At 38.4% G+C, this 21,338-nt stretch overlaps 1 protein-coding gene across 1 annotated transcript in view; it reads right to left on the bottom strand.

The window, feature by feature from the left end:
- POGZ (pogo transposable element derived with ZNF domain) overlaps window positions 1–21,338 on the bottom strand; it is a 36,297-nt gene that overhangs the window by 7,097 nt on the left and 7,862 nt on the right. The window contains exons 3-10 of the mRNA XM_007950883.2: window positions 16,713–16,888; window positions 13,749–13,857; window positions 12,153–12,443; window positions 11,854–12,045; window positions 10,890–10,996; window positions 9,876–10,213; window positions 7,773–7,927; window positions 324–424 (exon numbers count right to left, since the gene is read on the bottom strand). Of these exons, the coding sequence (XP_007949074.1) occupies window positions 324–424; window positions 7,773–7,927; window positions 9,876–10,213; window positions 10,890–10,996; window positions 11,854–12,045; window positions 12,153–12,443; window positions 13,749–13,857; window positions 16,713–16,888 (1,469 nt within the window). The remainder of the gene's footprint in view (window positions 1–323; window positions 425–7,772; window positions 7,928–9,875; window positions 10,214–10,889; window positions 10,997–11,853; window positions 12,046–12,152; window positions 12,444–13,748; window positions 13,858–16,712; window positions 16,889–21,338) is intronic.

Raw genomic sequence — 21,338 nt, 5'->3', positions numbered from 1 at the left:
AGGACAGGGAAGTCTGAATGCAATCCATATATACCATGATTAAGAGTAAAGTTTTCTCTGTCCACCTACAAAGAACAAGTTTAATTTCAATCTTCCCCTTAATGTATGCGTATGTGCCCTGGCTGGATATGTTCTTTTATGTTTTTTTCCCTACATGGAAACATCCTGTGGACAGAAACTGTTTACTAATTCTTCTATACCTTCTTAAGAGGTTGCTAAAACTGACTGTATACTGTAGAGGCTTTGAGCAATGATGATTAGGTAATTCTTTGTATTCAACCTGAGAAAAAAATGGCTAAAGCTCCCTGGAGAAAAGGCAATACCTGGCAAACATAAGGCATCTCTCCAGGCTTATGAGTATCCTTCATATGCTGGAGAAATAGTGGCTCACTCTCAAATGCCCACTCACAGATCTTGCACTTGGCTGTAAGAAGAAAAATAATCAATAAATACACCTGAAAATAAGACTAAATTCCTGTTGACTCTGTCTTTATTTCCTCTGACTCAAAACATTCATTTTCAATAAGTAGTGTATCATTACGTTCCTTCTATTCTCTCTTTAAGATGGCTCCATCTTAACACCTCTGTTGCTGATAATCAAAAATGCCACTTCTAGATTTTGAAGTACATACAAAACATTTTTAATTGGATACTCCACCATTAACTCTAACTTAATTCAGCATCCTCCTGCTTCCCATTGTTTCCCTTCTCATCTCCTGAGCTTAAAACTTAAAGCACTACCTGACCTCCAAATCCTGTGTTGTTACCATTTTGTCCAAAATACCTCTAGAAATTGTCATTTCTCCACTCTCACAGACAAAAACTTGGTAGAAGCCCATATTACTTCCTACTGAGAGTCACCTGGTTTTCAATATCTCCTATCTCTCCCATAAACCTATACAGTATCTATTCTTTATAAGCCATTGTCAAACAAATTCTTTTAAAACAATACTGCTTTACTTCATTCCTCTGCTCAAGTTCAGGCAATAGTTATCTCCTATGAATAATTCAACAAATGTATTAAAGTACAATAAGTAACACTCTGCCCTCAAAAGACCAAAAATCATGAATAGAAATTCTTGCCTTATTATAAGAGTTATCATATATATTTTTTAATATTAACAAATTTAACATAATAAAACTCTGAATTTGGCCATTTTGTCAAGTTTTTGAGATCGCAGTTCTAAACTTTTGGTTAAAATGTTTAACTGCTCAGGGACATCAAGCTCAATTGGCAAAACATACTACACAAAACATTGTTCCGCCTCCTACTTTGGCGAGTCGTGACTGGGATCTTAAAAGCTTGCAAAAGCAGTCATCTAGAAGCAATGATGGGTCTTTTCTCATCCAGAGCAAAGAAGAATGAAGAAAACCAAAGATTCATGGAAACAATTACTTCTCACGACTGGTCCACCATGCAATCCTCAGCCTATACGACTATGAGACCAGAAGAACTAGATGGTGCCCGGCTACCACTGTCAACCACTCAAATGGGATCTACGGAGGAGATCCTGGATAGAGAGGGAGAACAATGCAGAACAAAACTCAAAATCATTTGAGGGGGGAGAGGGGGTGAGACCAGGTTTGCTGGTCTGATAGAACCTGGTAGAACCACTGAGACTATGGTGCTTAGCTGCCTTTCAGGTCTGGAATTAAACCCACACGTATGGTTTCCAGGCAAACAAAAGACAGGCATATGAGTTGAACATGTACCTGAGGTAGATACACTCCTTGGAGAGAACAATCATGGGACAAAGAAGGGCTATTTATGCACAGGGAGACAGTTCAGGGGACAGGAGCGCATGGAGGGATCGACACAGGGAAGAGGTAACTATTGAGAGGAAGTGGGAGGGGAGCTGTTGCACTGGGGTAAATTGTAGTCAATGTCATGAGACAATGTGTGTGGACTGCTGTATGAAAAGTGAATTTGCTCTGCAAACTTTCACCCAAATCACAATTAAAAAAAAAAAAATTTTCTATTTTCAGTTACACAGACAAAACAGTTATTTGTATTATTCTTTCACTGGAATTATTTTCAACTGTTCTTAAGTATGGAAATTGAAAATTTTAAACTTTAAGCATATATTAGAAATGTCTACAGAAAAAATAAACAAGTGAAGTTGAAATAATTCTTAAAAGTATAACAAACAAAAGTCAGAGGTTCTTAATCTGGGGCCCATGGAATACACCTCGGGGAACTCAAACCAAAACCCACCGCTATTAAGTCGATTCTGACTCACACTGACCCTACAGTACAGAGTAAACTGCTCCACGGTTTCTGAGGCTGTAAATCTCTAGGGAAGCAGACTGCCTCATTGTTCTTCTGTGGAGTGGCTGGTGGGTTCTAACTGCTGACCTTTTGGTTGTCGTTGTTATTGTTATGTGCCGTCAAGTCAGACCCGACTCATAGCGACCCCTCCTTGGGTTTCCAAGACGGTATCACTAAGGAAGTAGACTGCCCCATCTTCCTTCCGAGGAGTGGTTAGCAGCCCAATATGCTTTAACTACTATACCACCAGAGCTCCTTCTAGGGAACCCAGGCATCTTCAATTATGTACAAAAGAGTACAATGTGTGTTTTTCTGGGAAGAGCATTCATGGGTTTTGTCCTTGTTTTAAAAGGGGTCTGAAACCTATTTAGAACCACTGCCTAGTGATATATGCTCTGAAAACACAGACAAGGAAATAAAAAAATTCTGTCGAATGAGGAAAAGCTGTAAGAAGATATATAAGCTAAACCTTGAAAGGAATAAAGGTTTGTCAGAGGAACCAGGAGGACAGCAGAAGCAAAGACAAGGAATTATGGAATGGTATGATGTATTTTGGGAATTAATAACTATTAGCATGACAATATTTCTTTCTGTTTTATTCCCTACTCCCTCAATTTGCTTAACTCTTTTTAAACACTTTTTCTTTTCTACAATATCTATAAGCATTGGTGTTTTTTAGTATGGTCCTGTTGTCATTGCTAGGTGCTGTCAAGTCAGCTCTAACTCATAGCAACCCTTACGTACAACAGAATGAAACACTGCCCTTTCCTGTGCCATCCTCACAATGCTTGAGCCCATTGTAGCAATAACTGTGTCAATCAATCTTGTCAAGGGTCTTCCTCTTTTTCACTGACCCTCTACCAAGCATGGTATAATTTTCCAGGGACCAGTCCCTTCTGGCAACATGACCAAAGAGGTGAGACAAAGTCTGGCCTTTCTCGCTATTTTAAGTCCTTATTCTGCATGTTTTTCCTGAGTAATCTCATTCAATCTCAAAGGCTTTTCCTACAAACTACAAGCCAGCTCTATTGTCACAGCTATCACACACCATCAATAATAACAGCAACATTTATTAGGCAATTTGGAATGCCCAAACCCTGTGCTAAGATTTATGTGTGTGTATTATCTCATTATCAAGTAGCTCTAGTGGCACAGTGCCTAAGGCATCTGATCACTTAACTAGAAGGTTGGCGGTTCAAATCTACCAGCTGCTCTGTGTGAACGGGGTTGCTATGAGTCAAAATCAACTTGATAGCAGTGGCTTTTTTTTTTTTTTTTAAATCTCCTATCAAGAAAATTATTGAGTTAGTAACCCAATGTATTTAAGAGATGTAGGCGCCATGGAAGAAAGGCCTGCTGATCTAAGATCTGAAAAATCAATCATGGAAAATCCTACAGAGCCCAGTTCTATTCTGACATACACAGGGTGCCATTATTCAGAGTCTATTCAACAGCAGCTGGCTTTTTAAGTAACCGTTGACATCTGTTCTGAAGGAGAAGGAGCCAGTGGGGATAAAGATTCAAGAGAAAGAACTGATTGATTTTCCACAGTGGTTATACTAAACTTCTTTTTTCTTAAAAAATCCTAATGACTTCCCAATACCATCACCCTCACCTCTGTAACACCTACATAATCTTATACCTTGAGGAAATGGCAACTTCTGCACATCAGTTTCTTGTTTTTCAAATTATGGATGGATCCCTTATTCTTTTCTAAGGCTCATCAATAGACATGAAACACACACACACACACACACACGCACACAGTTTGGATATGGCATCAAGAGCTTCACAGAAAAGCTAAAGACCAAGCAAGTTAAGAATTGTATTAAGCAAATATGTCAAAGATCCCCACAGGCTCCTTGAAATTATTAACTGTCCTTACACAAGTATGAAGAAAAAGTAATGCTATTTAGACTACTCTGTTCCCATAATTAATTATAATGATCCACTGATGTTTTAGGAGTAACTCAGGAAATTTGAAAATGCCAACCTATTAGAGGATATTAAGGATTTAAGGATTTATGGGGAGCTCTGGTAGCATAGTGGCTAAGACACTTGCCTGCTAACCAGACGGCTGGCAGTTCAAACCCACCAGCCACTCCTCGGAAGGAAGGTTGGGCAATCCTACTTCCGTAGTGATACTGCCTTGGAAACCCAAGGAGGGGTCGCTATGAGTCGGGTTTGACTCGACGGCACATAACAACAACAACAACAAGGATTTATGGTTCCTTCTATTAGGTTATGATAAATGTACTGTGTCTTTTATGTTTTAGAGACACATACTGAAATATTTAGATGTGAAATGTCATGTCTACAATTTAAATAAAAAACAATTTAGAAAATAAAAGGAAAAAACTGTGTTAAAGCTGGATGATGAGCACATCAGGGACAGGGAGTTGTCATATACTGTTATCTCTGCTATTCTCCTGTATTTGAAATTTTTCAAAATTAAAATACAGTGAGTCTCAAAATATTAGCATTCAGAAAATAAGTTATTTTCATTCAGGATTTGTCATGGGTTCAAAAAAAGCCACAAAAGAATTCAAGAATATAACTGATAAGTACCAAAGAAAGATATTTACCTGTGTGAGTCAACAATTTTTTTATCAGTATAAATTTTATGTGGTGAGGTACTCAAAAATTTTAAGTCAGGGATAACACAGTGGGGAGCCAAGAGGAACATATCAGTGAGATCTGTGTTTCTCTTTCGTAGGAAAAAGTTATCTTCCCTATACAGATTCAATATTAAATGGAATGACAAACCCTCTCACAAGACTCTGTATACAAATAAGTTAGGTGTTCTTACTAGGAGGTGTAGATGAGTTATTCTGGCTTCTTATCATGACAGCGAAGAATTCTGGTTCCTCACCTAGACCAAGTTGGCTACTCTACTGTTTCATTGCAGCATTATGAGTTTACTCTAGCACCAATTCTCCCAAACAATCACTGTATCTTTCTCCCACATAAAACAAACACATCCATGCAAATAACATGCACACACATATAATGCACACAAGGAAATTAGTACCTTGGGGGCAGGGCAAATTCATATAGTGTGAGTTGTATTTGTATAAAAACACACTAGTCCAAAGCTGTGTTGTCCAACAGGGAGACAGCTCAGGGGGCAGGAGTACATGGAGGGATGGACACAGGGAAGAGATAACAAAAATAAAATATAAAAAAATAAAAAGCTATGCTGTCCAATAGAGTAGCCACCAGCCACATGTGGCTACTGAACAGCTGAAATGTGGTGAGTCCAAATTGAGAAGTGCTGTTAAGTGCAATACACATACCAGATTTTTTTAAATTTGTATATTTTAAATAAACAAAAAAATTTCAGTAATTTTGTATTTTGGTTACATGTTGAAATGATCAACAGTGAATAAAACATAGTATTAAAATTAATTTTACCTGTTTCTTTTTACTCTATTTAAAATTACTAAAAAATTTTTAAATAAAATAAAATTACTAGAAATATTTAAATGACATACATGGCTTGCATTATATTCCTATTGATCTCACTGCTCGAAGCCACCCATGGCAATTTCATTCCCCTTTCCAATAACCAGTCTAGGAATGAGCCTATGCCCCAATTCTGGCCAAGGAGTTATAAAGGGAAAGTTTCCCTCACTGGTGAGAACCAGATTCAGGAAAAGTCCAGGAAGATATGGTCTCTTTTTCCTCTGGACAATTTTATGTCTGCATGTAATGTCTGAGACTACCACAAACACCAAGTTAGGAGCCGGGACAAAAGAACTGTTGAGAAGCTGAATTAGGCACTCATGTTCTAGGTCTGAAGCCTATTCCACCTGAAGACTTCTTAGTCTAAGGATGACAGATATTATTATTTCATTTTTAGTCAGTGTTTTTAATTTACAGCAAAAACATCCAGATAATATACTTATTCTTGTCTTTATGCTATTCTTCATACTGTTTTCCATTACCTAGAAGCTTTCTACTTCCCATCCATCAAAATCCTTCTTGTATTTAAAGACCCAGTTTAACTCTCACTTCTCTGTGAAACCAGGCTGCAAGGATCTTTTCACTTCTCTGAACCAATGCACTTGTCACTGGTATCAAACAATACAGATATTTACAATACACTCTCTTGTTCTCACATTTTTCTGTATTTATACCATTTTTGTCTCCTCAACAAAACTGGAGATGAGACCCCTTCTTATAGGACAATCCAGTCAATTGGTGTAATAGTCCTTAAAGTTTATGTTCTGTCTCCTAGTAAGGTGAGTAGTGTCTGGGGTCTTAAAAGCTTAGCGTTGGCTATCTAAGATACAACCATTGGTCTTTATTCGTCTGGAACCAAGAGAAAGAAGGAAACCCAAGAATCAGAGCAGTAACCACACTACAGGACTGTCTCCAGGAACCACTGCCTCCTCTACTTTGAGACCAGAACTAGATGGTGCCTGGCTCCACTACTAAACATTCTGATCGGGGCCACGACAGATGTATACTGACAGAAAGGGATGAAAATGTGGAACAGATCTTCAAATTCTTAAAGAATCCAGACTTACTGGATCTACTGAGGCTGGAGGAGTCCCTGAGACCATTACCCTGAGTTACTCTTCAAACCCTGAATCAAAACTATCCCCCCTGAAGTCACCTTTAAACCAAGTAACCATTTAGCTCCAAAAATAAATCCTTATGTACTACATTCTTTTTTAAAAAATTATCTATATAGGACTAAATGGACAATTGCTATTTTAAAGCATAGATGAGAAAGTTGGAGGGCAGGCAATTTCAGTCCATGAGTATGAAACAACTTACAACAGAAATAATGAGAATGCTGACATAATCTGAAGAATGTAACCAATGTCACTGATCATTATGTATAGAAACTGCTGAATGGGAGTGGGTTTTGCTGTGTGTGTATTTTCAACAAAGTAAAATATTAATAAAGAAACAAAATCTGGAGACCCTTTGAAGGAATAGAAATATTCCAGAAAAGACTAAGTACAAATGCTCACTTTTGTCACCTTACTAGAGCTGTTCACTCTTAAGCAAATGAGTTAAATTCTCTGAGCTTATGTTCCCTCATCTGTAAAATGTACAATGTAGGTAACACTGTAACTTATCTTACATTTCATTTAAATTAAGTAGGTTAAATGCAAACCACTTTCTGAGTGGCAAAGTACCTTACAATAGTATCTTATATAAAGCCTATAAAGCAGAGATCCAAACATAGGTGCCTGTTCCTTTTACAAAAGATCTAGCTGATAAATCCATCATGTTTGTGTCCTCCACTGGTCTTAAACCAAAGTTTCTAATAATTCAGGCCCAATCCATTCCTGAACAGAATAAAGGGCTTATAAGAAAATAGGCGATATGAAATAAGGAACTGATTACAAATATGAAAAGGACTACAATATAAATAAAAATAGTACCTACATATAAATAAATGCAATGGGCTCTGGGGTCCTACTAGGACTATTTAATGAGTGAAAAGCAAGCCATACCCCTAGAGTTTAAGAGTTTCCAAACTTACTAGTCGATTCATAGGGACTATGAACATTTTCCAAGTGGCACTGGAGCTGAAATGGTGTGGAAAATTGGCGATAACAGTGTTGGCAAATAGTATGACCATCCACTTCACCATTCTGCTGATCGAGTTCTACATGGTGTTTCATATGGTTCATGAATCTACAGTGCAGCACAAAGAAAAAAAGTACAGAAAACACATTAAATCAGCAGTGTTTATGAAATATAACAGTAACATTATGCTGAGTGAAATAAGTCAATCACAAAAAGACAAATATTGTATTAGTCTGTTATTGTAAAAGTTAAGGAAAGGTTTATCTATAGAAGGAAATTTTCTTTGTTGGTTACCAGGGGTGGGAGAGGAGGGGAGGGAAAGCTGTTAGATAGATAGAGATAAGTATTGATTTGGGTGAAGAGAAGGTCAATGTACCAAATGTGAGTGACCAATATGGCACCACTGAGGATGAGAAAGACAGAGAGAGATACATGGGAGGTGCAGACAACAAATATGAACCCTTTTGCACATACAGTAATGTGTTGTCAGTGAAGCCAAACATGGGTATATGGATGGACAGGCTAAACGATTAGATTTGTCTATGAAATGAAGAGTATATCCAAGAACATATATAGGGTTGGCAGACAATGGCCCTATAAGTTTATGTCAATGATCAGAATTCCCAGGTGTATAGTAGAGCTGACAAGGGGCAAGGTTGTGGTCAGCTACCCAGAGGGACCGAGTAGTTGAACCTGCGAGCTTGGGACCATAGTTGCAGGGGACATCAAGCTCAATTGGCATAACATACTATACAAAACATTGTTCCATCTCCTACTTTGGCAAGTGGTGACTGGGATCTTAAAAGCTAGCAAGCTGCCATCTAGATGCAACAATGGGTCTCTCCTCATCCAGAGCAAAGAAGAATGAAGAAAACCAAAATTCATGGAAACAATTAGTCCTAGAGACTGGTACACCATCGATCTGCAGCCTATATGACTATGAGACCAGAAGAACTAGATGGTGCCTGGCTACCACTGTCATCCACTTGGAAGGGGATCTATGCAGGAGACCCTTGATAGAGAGGGAGAACAATGTGGAACAAAACTCAAAATCATTTGGAGAGAAAAAAAGAAAAAAGGTGGGGACCAGGTTTGCTGGTCTGATAGAGCCTGGTGGAACCACTGAGACTATGGCCCCTAGCTGCCCCCTTCAGGTCTGGAATTGAACCCACACTGTGGTTTCCAGCCAAACAAAATACAGGCATATGAGTTGAACATTTACCTCAAGTAGATACACTCTTTGTAGAGAACAATCATGGGAGAAAGAAGGGTTGCTTATGCACAGGGAGACAGCTCAGGGGGCAGGAGTGTATGGAGGGATGGACACTGGGAAGAGGTAACAATGGGGAGGAAGTGGGAGGGGAGCTATTGCACTGTGGTAAACTGTGGTCAATGACGTGAGACAAAGTATATGTGAACTGCTGTATGGAAAGTGAATTTGCTCTGTAATTCTTCACCCAAATCACAATTTAAAAAAAAAAAAAGAAAAAGAAATACAACAGTAGAATCACAAAACAGTCTTCACCCTTCTCCATCTCCCACCCCAACCACTTCCTCCATGTGAGGAAGTCCTTTTCTAAGGCCAGAAATGTAACAGGTTCTTGAAACTAAGAGAGTTCTGTGGCAAGAGATGAACTGATGTCCTTCACTCAACTCAAAATTATTGTTATTGGGTGCCAGAGTCGCTTTTGACTCATAGTGGCCTCATGTGACATAGCAGAACTGCCCCACATGGGCTATGATCTTTATGGAAACAGATCACCAGATCTTTTTCCTGTAGTATCGCTGGGTGGGTTTGAACCACCAACCTTTCAGTTGGCAGCCTAATGCTTAACCATTTGTGCCACTAGGCCTCCTTAACCCAAAGTTATCTTTTGTATATTACCATAATACCTCCTCTCCTACAGTTTACAGTACTAGTTATTAATTTAATGATATCTTCACCAAGACTGGAGAAGAGTTAAGACAATTCTCCAAAGACAAAGACAGAAGTATGTAAGAAAGTTCAGCCTTCTCTTGTCCAAGGGAACAACCACAAAGGCTCTTTAACACTTACCGAATATTGTTTTTTAGCCTTTTGGTACAATGTGGGCATCGGAAAGATGTGGCGACCTTAGGGAAATTTGTAAGCTGGGCTACTTTGCCACCATCCCGTCCATAGTAGAAATCATCCACTAGCATAATAAGCTTGGTCTGGACTGCATCACCCACATTTTCATTTGGCTCAGGTACTTTGGTAGGTGGTGACAGAGCAGGAATAGGTGTGGAAGAGGGTGTGGAAGCAACAGGAGCTGTTTTTTCAGGGGATGGGGGCTTTGCTGCTGATGGGACACTGGGTTCTGAATCCAGAGACTTTCCTTTCTTCAAGTATTCAACCATTTCTGGGCAACAGTACTACAAAGAAAGAGGACATTTGATCATTTTCATTATTCTGGGAGCAAGGTTCTGCTAACTTCCCAACTTCACTAATACCCTTTGGCAACAGTATGGTTTCAGGTATTCCTTACCCAGTTTTCACCCTTCAGTGTTCTATAGTGTATCCAGGTTTCATTCCTTTTCTAGTCAACACCTTACCTTGTACTTCTCCTTCTTACCTGTCTCAGAATCCCTTAAACTAACCACTAACATAACTTGGCTTTGAGATTTCTGGCAGGAAAAATGTGCAATCTTTACGCATGGACTAATACTGAAAAATAAAAAAGCTAGGAAATGGGAATTAGGTAGCAGCTTCTGATTTATCCAGTGATAATATAAACAGAAAATGAACTGAAGCCAACTTGGTTGAGTTATTATCTATCACACTTGACACCTGTTCTCCTATGCAGTTTCAAAATCTACCACAGCTTAGGAAGTAAGGTCATATACATTCTAATCTACTGTGGGGTATTTTTAAATGTGTCCCATCAGACCCCAAACTGCATAACTTTTCTCTACCAAGACAAACAGAGATAATCCTTTAGAAAGCTTCCAAGCCATTTTAGAGTCCATGCTTCACAAGCTCCCTATACTAAAGGAGGGATACAGCAGTAGTCACATAAGCTGGATCCTCAGCACAGGTGAGATCACTTACACACATATGACCTCTCAAAGCTTCAGTAATACGGAATTGAGCGTTACACCGTGGACAGGATTTCCGTCCACCATCCTGGAGATCAAACACTGGAATGGGAGAGGTCACTGAAAGAAGTGAGAAGCATTGATAAGATTAATAAGATACGACCAGAAATAAGGTTACTGACCTTCTGGAAAAAGATTAAACACTTCCTGAGAGGTCTATCGAGGGGTAAGTAGGCATGAGAGATCACCACGTTTAAAGCACTTCACTGTTCTTTTAACTACAGGCCAGGGTACACAAACCATGGCCTGCAGGCCAAATCCAGCCAGCCACCTGTTTCTGTATGGCCCACAAACTAAACATGGTTTTTACATATTTAAATAATTGAAATAAAACTAAAAGAATAAAATTTTGTAGCACATGAAAATTATAAAAATAAAAATCTCAGAACCCATAGACAAAGTTTTAGTGGAAGACAGCCATGCTCATTATTTATGTATCATCTATAGCCCCTTTTGCACCTTGATGCCATAGCTGAATTGTTGCAACAGACCATTTAGTACACAAAGCCTAAAACATTTACTATCTGGCATTTTACAGAAAAATCTGTCAACTCTGCTCTAGGCTACTCAAAATCTTCATCCCCTTATTTTTCTCCACCTGAAAACCTCTCTATAAAACCCCAACTCTAAAATCTTGTTCGAAAAATCAAATCTCCTCCATGAAGTTATCCTTGATTATCCAACCCATCTCTGATCAATCCATTTCACTACTCCCTGAGGCATAATTCCACATCCTGATTCATGTAAACATTTCACAAATGGTTTGATCCCCTTTTCCTACATTAACATCTTCTATAAAAACAAACTGTAGCAACTATATTCTATTTTATTTCTGTCCTTTATAATATAGAGTTCTGATACAACAGATACTTTATATATGTTTTTGAGTGAGTGCCTGCTCAGGGTCTTCCAGGTACCTTTCATTGAAGAATCAGTTCCGCTGGTTCTTTGAGAGGCATGAGCTGGGCTGTTGTTGGATACCATCATTGGCCCAGGACTCTGGCCCAAGGAAGGGATGGTGTTAAGGGTATTCACCAGTTTGGCTACTTCATTGCTATTTTCACCTGTAACCCCAGGTCGCTTGACAGTGACGAAGCTGGCAATGCTCACTGCAGGTGGAGAGGGGAAGGAGGGAGCTATGTTGGCCAAGTGATAATCATCTGTTCTCCACCCATCACCCACCCCAGCTCTGCCATCTCTTCTTTCCAAACCTCACCTAGTTTGGGATTCGAGGTCTGGTTGGACTGGCCTGGTGGCTGAACAGCTAGTTGCCCCAGTGAGGTCGGTTGTGTGGCGGTGGGAGTGGTGGAGGTGCTGGGAGTGGACTTGGTCTGCTGGGACTGGGACTGTGGGACGGTGCTTCGAATGGTAAGAGTGGCTGGGATAACGGTGGTGAAGGTGTTGGTGGTAGGCCTCACAGGCATTGTGGAGCCTGGCCTCACTGGGGTCATCTGAGAGAACACCTGTGGGACTCCAACTGTCGGCTTAACAAACTGAGTACCTGGGGCTTCAAAAGAGAGACAAAGAAAAGTACTAAGTCTCGGTCAATTAGCTGACCTGTAATATATTCTCCCTGACTTTACTAGAAATACTGGAATAGAAAAAGATCCTTTCCCCAAATTGGTGATCACCAGGTTATCAAGAGTAGTATATAGTCTAAAGTCTAAGAAAGCAATGTGTCCAAGCAGATAAAATGAATTAATCCAAAATAATTAATGTTAAGTAACCAGCTCTAAAAATGTTAAATTGAAGAAGATTCCCATTAATTCCTCCCCAAACACCTTATCCACACTGATTTTCTAGTCCAAGAATATGATCAAAAGTTAACTTAAAGAAGAGAAAGGATGGTATAGAATGAGAGGCAATATAGTTGTTTATCACCCAAAGGGCAGACATGGTTCTGAAAAAAGGAATTCTTCTTTCTCACTACAGAAAAGCAGTCTTCACGTCCTCATATAAACACAAATAGAAAACTGACTATGACATTCTATTAGGATGTCCCTACGCAGAGTATCCCCCAGCTCAGCTGAAGACAATTCCATTGAGATATATTTAAGAAACACCAGAACTTGATAGTGTAAACTGATCAGATTGAAGGCCAAAAAGGCTCTGAGAGATCTGAGAACAAAAATAAAAAACTTGTAAGGCAAGCTTCAGTGATACCTTTACAAATAACTTTTTTAGGCCTGAACTATAGTAAATTCACAGACACAAAATAAAGAACTGAAGAGAAGGTATACAGAAAAAACGAACTCACTGCCGTCGAGTCAGATCCGACTCATAGCAACCTCTCCTTGGATATCCAAGGCAGTATCACTACGCAAGTCCAATCTTCCTTCCGAGGAAGAGGCATAAGATTTTTAAAAATTATCTTTCAATTCTTTTTCTTAAAAAATATAAAACATTCTAATCACCGGCAATATTTTATCCACAAATGACATTGCCATGTGTTTAATTTGTAGTTAAAATCTATGCTACAAAATTCACGCAAAATAAAGTTTATAATCCCACCACATAAGTGAGGAAAAGTACAAGGAATACAGAACTTGGGAGGCTGCAATACTACTCCTTAAGGAAAACAAACTTAATAGCTGAATGAACACCAGATACAGAAAAATAACCGGATAAACCCTGATTCACTATCTCATGAAGAAAAGCTAGAAAGAATATTAAATAAAACCACAATCCTAGCCAAAGATTAGACATATTAAAAAAAAAAAAAAAAAAAAAAAAACCTAGAATATTTTGAAACAATAAAAACAAATCTTATGGATGTCATTTTATTCCAAATGTGTAAGATATTTCTCCTTACCTGGGACTAGAGTAATTGGTCTAACCGTTTGGCCTTGTTGTACATTCAGCACAATCCCAACCTGATTCATTGCATTCTGCACAGGCCGGACATTCCTTACAGGAAATCCCTGCATCAGAAAGAAAAATGATCTTTAATATGGAAACTCACAGAGACTGAAGCATGACCTATATGCAAAAGAATCTCAAACTTTTATTTAATGGGTTTCTCTCTAAAATTAAATTTACTCTTAAATGACTGAGACAGAGAAATCTAATAAATTTTTTTTATTTTGAATGACAAAATACAAAAACTGGAGAACAAGCTTTGGTAAACATGAGCAAAAATGAAAACCAAATTACTGCTGAAAGTGAACCTCAACTTAAAAAGCATAGGAGCACTGGGGCAGATATGTTATATGCTCCATATGGATATGTCTTTCTGCACAGGATCAGCTTATTTAAGAGAAAAGTCCAATGATTCACCCTACACTTGGGCCCTATACTGGAATATGTGAGGCAAATGCACCCTAGTTATCCTTGGAGTTCCCATGAGTATCCATTCACACAATGACATCTTACTATGGAACGATTCATACAATGACAGTTTACTAGGGAACAATGACTTGAATTAATATCTCTACAGAAAAAAAAACTTGTCTTCTCAGATAATCCCATTGGTGGTAAGCTTGGTCATTTCTTTGAGCAAAAATCTATTCTTAATCTATCTGCTATGGCCCAATTGGTAAGTAACATTGCTGGTGGAATGGCAACTCAACAGAAGTCCTTAGAATCCCTTGCTAAAATTGTTTTAGATAATATAATAGCCCTTGATTTCCTCCAAGCCCAAAGGGAGGAGCAGTCTGTGCTACTGCTGTTCAGGAATAAACAATTCTGGAGATGTAGAACAAGATGTTACTAAAATACATCAAAAGGCCCCCTGGTTACACACCATCCCCCCCATGACTGTACCTTCCTCTTCTTTGATATTTTTAGTTAGTTGCCTCAAAGTATTGGATCTGGAATACACCCATTTCTACTAGCCTGCTTACCCCTTTTAATCACTGTAATTGTTATAATAACTCACTGCTGCAGAGTCGGATCCAACTCATAGCGACCCCTCCTTGGGTTTCTGAGGCGGTATCACTACAGAAGTAGATTGCCCAACCCTCCTTCTGAGGAGTGGCTGATGAGTTTGAACCACCAGCCTTCTGGTTAGCAGTTAAATGCCTTAGGCACTACGGCACCAGAGCTCCCACCAGTTGTTATAATAGGGCTTGCTAAATGTATTATGTACTTCATTTGCCATTGCCACAGGCAAGCCTTGAGTCATCTAGCTATATGACGAAGCATGTATTTAGAGGAAACTAATTTTGCTAAGGAGAATGAAGTTTAGTTCTAGCATCAGACCTTTTGGAATGCCAAATTGTTCCCCTAATGTGGCTCCGCTTACAACGCTTTCCCCAGTGAGAACCAACTCACCCAAAGCTACAGCAATCTAACACTGATGGTGTCTGACCATCTCTAATAACAAAGCTGGCCTCTGAGGTCTTAAAAGCTCAAATAGAGAAGCCAACCCTGAAATATTAAATCGTTGCAGAAGATGGGTAACTCTTTTGTGGATGATCTGCATCCCTAGTGGTGATTTGATTAAAAGGGGGAGAATGTACAAGTAAACCAAGGCAGTTAGCATGACTAAAATGTATGCTTCAGATCTAAATTAAACTCCATTTTGTATCTAACTGCAGCTTGCCTAAAATCTCTGCTTCTGCTGCTCTAAAGGACAATTTAGCTTCCTGTAACAATTTTACTGCTTGCAACCTAAAAGAAACAAGTGTCAAGATTTTAGTTTATGTGAGGAGTTGTTTGTTGAGAGTGTTTGTGCAATTTGATCCAAGAAGACTGGTTCAACACAAATCTAGGAGGTTAGGAAACAGAAATGATAATGTTAAGAAGTATCGTAGTTTGACAATCCCTTTTTAACTTCTGTCACGTACTCACCCTAGTGCATGTAAACACAAAGTCCTTTGTTTACTTCTCTCAATAAAACCTCTTCTTGCAATCTGTATAACTATTGTACCCTGGCTGCGTGCTACTGTCTTCCATTCATGAATCTCTCTACCTTTAACAAAACGCTTTGCTTTCACTTATAAAATAATAATAATAATAAAGCATGTTGTTGTTGTTATGTGCTGTCAAGTTGGACCCAACTCATAGTGACCCCTCCTTAGATTTCTGAGGCAGTATCACTACGGAAGTAGATTGCCCCATCTTCCTTCCGAGGAGTGGCTGGTGGGTTTGAACCGCCAGCCTTCTGGTTAGCAGTCAAGTGCCTTAGGCATTATGCTAGCAGAGCTCTGACAGTCTTTACTGGAATGATTCAACATGTAAGTAATCATAAGAAATTGTTTCCAAAGTCCACTTCAAAGGCCATGCACTTATAGCAATTTACAACATAATAGTTTATAACTAGAAGTCACAGGCAAAGAGAATCATTTGCCTTTACATTCCACATTCAAATTTAGGCCTTTTATTTCAATATACCACATTAAATACACACAAACACACACACACCACCTTCCCTATCTTCTAAACATCTCCACACACTTTATCAATTTCATACATGTATTTCCAAAAGTCAACTAACTCACTCTGTGTTATGAAAAACAGCTCAAAGGTTGACAAAGCTTTGAGAGCAAAGTGTTAAGGGCTCCTAAAACAAGCCTTCCCATTTATTTGTGCCCAGAACTCAATCAAATCATTTAACAGTTCTTTTAAGGGGTATGACAAGAAAATTAACAAATCATGATGCTATGCTGGGCTTTCTACAACCATCAGCATCAAATTACAAAACAGCTAGTGAGAAAGCTAAGTCAAAAGACAGGACCCAGGAACCACTTCGAGTGATGCCAACGACACTATCTAAATCATAGTCTTTTCCTCCTTCTCTACCAAATGTAGAATTCACCTCCAAGCCCAAACTCACCTGTGTAGTGATGAATATTGGTTGTGAGGCCACAGAGGAACTAGTCACGTGATTGGCATTCTGCATGACCTGAACAGGCCTCAATACTGGTTGAGTAACCATTGTGCCCAAACCTGGGGCTGGATTCTGGGTCAAGATGAGTGGCTGTCCACCTTGCTGGACCAGAGGATTTCCAGCTAAAGGATAAAAGGAAGAAGAAAATAAGAGAGATTGTAAGAGAAAATGTTTAACTCACATTTCATAATGAACATTATGATCTTAGAAAAGAATTGGTGTCCTAGATAACAAAACATCCAAGACTGTCACTCACCTCAGGTTTAATCCCACCAAACTCATCAAAATTTAAGCTTAACCCATATCTACAACTAACAGAAAAACAGGAAGGTAGGGAAGGTTCACTAATCTCTCACCCGTATGTCTTAAACAGGGATGAAAGATAATTAAAACTTCTATGTGGCTATCACTTTGACTCTGAAAATTTAAGTGACCACAGATGATTCCCCCACCGAATCAGCATACCAAAAGACCATGCAAGACTTTTTTCCTTTTTAATGAGGTAAAATCTATTTCATCAGAGTATAATCTGTTGTTAGCTAATCCATCTTAGCCCTTTTAAAAAAGGAGTATTTATCAACAAACATTAATTCAGCAAATACAAAGAATCTAAAGAACAGCATGTCTTCTCAGTGAGCCAAATCTGAGAAATGCAACCAATTCTCTAAACGATCATTGTCTTTTGGCAGATACGGATATACTGACTGACAAGCTACCTTTTCCCTCTTTATGTTACCAGGGCTGATAAAGAGAAGACCTGGTCAAAAATTAACCCATATCAAGTGAAGATGATGTGACTGCAGAAGATAATGATTCACTCATGAATAAATATTAAAAAACTAAGATTAAAATAGTTTACATTCTTCTCATTTGTGAAAAAATCTATAAACGATTTTAGTCTTTTTTTCATTACATTTAGTTAAAAAAAAATTAGTACTAAGTTCCTTGATTTACAAAGAATACTCAAAATCTGATAGAAAATTTCAGAAAGCCAATATACCTCAACTTTTTATCCCAAATCATCAGAATGGAAGATGGAGTCACATTGCAATTACCTACAAAAGTAGACTACCAAAGAGTGAGGGCATAGGTGGTTATCAATGAGCCAAGAGTGGTTCACCCCACCAAAAAGAAGAAACGAAACTCACTGCCATTAAGTTGGATACGACTCATAGTGACCCCTCCTTGGGTTTCTGAGGCAGTATCAGTATGGAAGTAGACTGCCCAATCTTCCTTCCAAGAAGTGGCTGGTGGGTTTGAATTGCCAGCCTTCTGGTTAACAGTCAAATGATTTAGGCACTATGCCACCAGAGCTCCCAATTCACCCCATACTCTCCCAGAAATTAAAGCTCAGGGCTACACTCTCTGATTACAGAAGGTTGACAGATAAACAAAACAAAAAATTCCAACACATTCTATCTAAGTTGATTATACAAGAATTTATTAACTATAATTTTTTTACTTTTTAAATGTTTTATTATACAGAACTTCAATCATATATAAAAATAGAATACTGTAATGAACACTCCCCATGTACCTACCCATCCCCAGCTTCCATAATTACCAACTTATGGCCAATCTTGTTTCATCTATACACCTCCTACCCACTTACCCCCTCCCATATTATTCTGAAACAAGTTCCAGGTCATAAAATTTCATCTGTAAATATTTTAATATGTATCTCTAAAAGATAAGGACTAAAACAAACAAAAAACCCAAAATCACAACAGTATTACAACACCTAAAAAATACAATTCTTTCAAATACCCAGTCAGAACTCAAATTTACAAATTTCTATCCCTTTTAAAAAGAGCTTGTAATTTCTGCATTCTTATTAAATCCTCCCTCAAAGAAATTCTGACAATTCAAAAGGTCTTACAAAGTTCTATTTCCAGAGGATGGAAGAGGCAATCAGAATTGTAACTCACTGCCATCGAGTCAGATCCGATTCACAGCGATCCCTCCTTGGGTTTCCAAGGCGGTATTCGCTAAGGAAGTAAATTGCCCACTCTTCCTTCCGAGGAGTGGCTGGTGGGTTTGAACCACCAGCCTTCTGGTTAGCAGTCAAATGCCTTAGGCACTATGCCACCAAAGCGTCTTAAAAAATTATTCAACCAATCCTCTGGTCTCTTAAGTTTGCTCTCAAATGAACTACTAGGCACTTCTAGTTATAAACTGATTAAATAAGGGAAGGAATTTTCTGACAATGTTAGTTTGTTTTACAAAAATCAAGGTTTTAATTTTTCCTGCATTCTTTTGAGTTTATGTAAAAACAAGAACCAGTTGCATTTGAGTCAGTTCTGACTCAGTGACCCCGTGTATGTCAGAGTAGAACTATGCTCCATAAGGTTTCAATGGCTGTGATCTTTCAGAAGTAGATCACCAGGCCTTCCTTCGGAGATGCCTCTTACATACCCTTATGGTTAAGGTTAAGATGGCTAAATCCACTCGGAGTTGAAAATCATAATCAGTGATATATTAAAATTTGTAATATTAAATTCACACTGTCCACAGCTCAGAAATGAACACATGGTTTATTTCATTTCATGATATTTCTTTCCAGTACAAATATGTGAGCAGTCAGACTTTAAGAATAATTTCTAAATGCTGAGTAGTGATTTCTGAAGAACATAAAAAGAGTAAAATATTCTAAAATTTCATTTCTGACACTTTCCTAAAAACAAAACAAAAAACCAACAACCAAAAAAAAAAAAAAAGAGTCAGCTTTATTGGGATATAAACCATATACCATACAACTTAGCCATTTAAAGAGTACAATTCAATGATTTTTGGCATATTCACAAGGCTCTGAAACCATCATCACTATCTAATACCATAACATTTTCATGACCCCACAAAGAAACTCTGTACTCATTAACAACATTCACTCGCCATTCTCTTTTCCCCATAACCCCTAGCAATCATTAACTTACTTTAGTTTCTGGATTTGCCCATTCTGGACATTTCATAAAAATGGAATCATATAATACGTGGCCTATTGTATGTGGCTTTTTTCACTAAGCATAATGTTTAAGGTTGATCTATGTTGTAGTATGTCTCAGCACTTTATTCTCTTAAAAAATTGCAGTAAAATATATATAATAAAACATTTTCCACTTCAACAATTTTCGTATGTACATTCATTGCCACTGACTCTGTTCATCATACTGTGTAACCATTGCCATTATCCTTTTTTACATTATTTGACTACCATTAACAGAAACTCAATTCCCTCTTAGCAATGACTTCTCTTCTCCTCCCTCCTGCCCCTGCTCTCTGTACATTTGTCTGTTTCATGTAACAGGGATCATATAGTATTTGTCCTTTTATTTTACTCATGTTGTAGCATGTATCAGACCTTAATTTCTCCTTATGGGTGATTAATAGTCCATAATAGATACACCACATTTTGTTTTTCCATTCATTTGTTGATGGACATTCAGTTGTTTCCATCTTCTGGCTGCTGTGAATAGTGCTGCAATGAACACTGGTGTACAGATTTCTGTTTGCATTCCTGTTTTCAATTCTTTTGGGTATATACCTAGGATTAGGAGCTCTGGTAGCATAGTGGCTAAGACACTTACCTGCTAACCAGACGGCTGGCGGTTCAAACCCACCAGCCACTCCTCGGAAGGAAGGTTGGGCAATCCTACTTCCGTAGTGATACTGCCTCGGAAACCCAAGGAGGGGTCGCTATGAGTCGGGGCCGACTCGCTGGCACATAACAACAACAACCACCACCACCTAGGATTGGGATTGCTGGTTCATGTGGTAGTTCTGTGCTGAACTTTTGAGGAACCACCAAAGGATGTCCACAGAGGCTATACCTATTTGTGTTCCCGCAAGCAACGGATGAGGGTTCCAATTTCTCCACATCCTTTCTAACTCATATTATTATTTTTTTTTATAGCCATCATAGTGGCTGTGAAGTGGTATCTCACTGTGGTTTTGACTGGCATCTCTCCAATGACCAATGACTAGAAAAGGGTTCCATATTTTTACCAACTGTCACCCTCTATGGAGTAACACTGGATGAAATTGTGTTTTCCCTGCAGCTCCTTTTTTTTTTTAATTGTCAACTTAATTATATTTTAACTTTTGATACATATAAAATGTTATATAATCTGTATTCACCTGGAACAACAGAACAACAACAATGAGTCAGAACAAGAGAAGGATATAGAATGTATGGCTAACTGCCTCCATGAACAACTGCCTCCTATGCCACAAAACCAAAAGTAACGGATAGTGACTGGCTATCGTTACTGAACATTTTAATCAAAGATTCCATAGAACAATTTGATTGAAAGGGGGTAAATGCAGAACAGAAATTTCAAATTCTCATGAACTCCAGACACTTCTGGAGCAATGGAGGCTGCATGAGCCCCTGAAACTATTGCTCTGTGATAATCTTTAAACCTTAAACCAAAAATATCTCCCGAAGTCTTCTCAAAACCAAACAATAGTTTAACTAATAAAAAAGGTTTGCCTTGAGCATTATGTTCTTTTAATACCTATCTATATGGCATCAAATTTACAGAAATTTAAGGAACAATGAGTTAAGGAAGGAAC

This window comes from Orycteropus afer, unplaced genomic scaffold (assembly GCF_000298275.1).
Source record: "Orycteropus afer afer isolate SDZICR_OR568_19922 unplaced genomic scaffold, OryAfe1.0 scaffold00290, whole genome shotgun sequence".
Classification (NCBI taxonomy): Eukaryota; Metazoa; Chordata; class Mammalia; order Tubulidentata; family Orycteropodidae; genus Orycteropus; species Orycteropus afer.
This window is presented reverse-complemented; position numbering and strand designations above follow the sequence as displayed.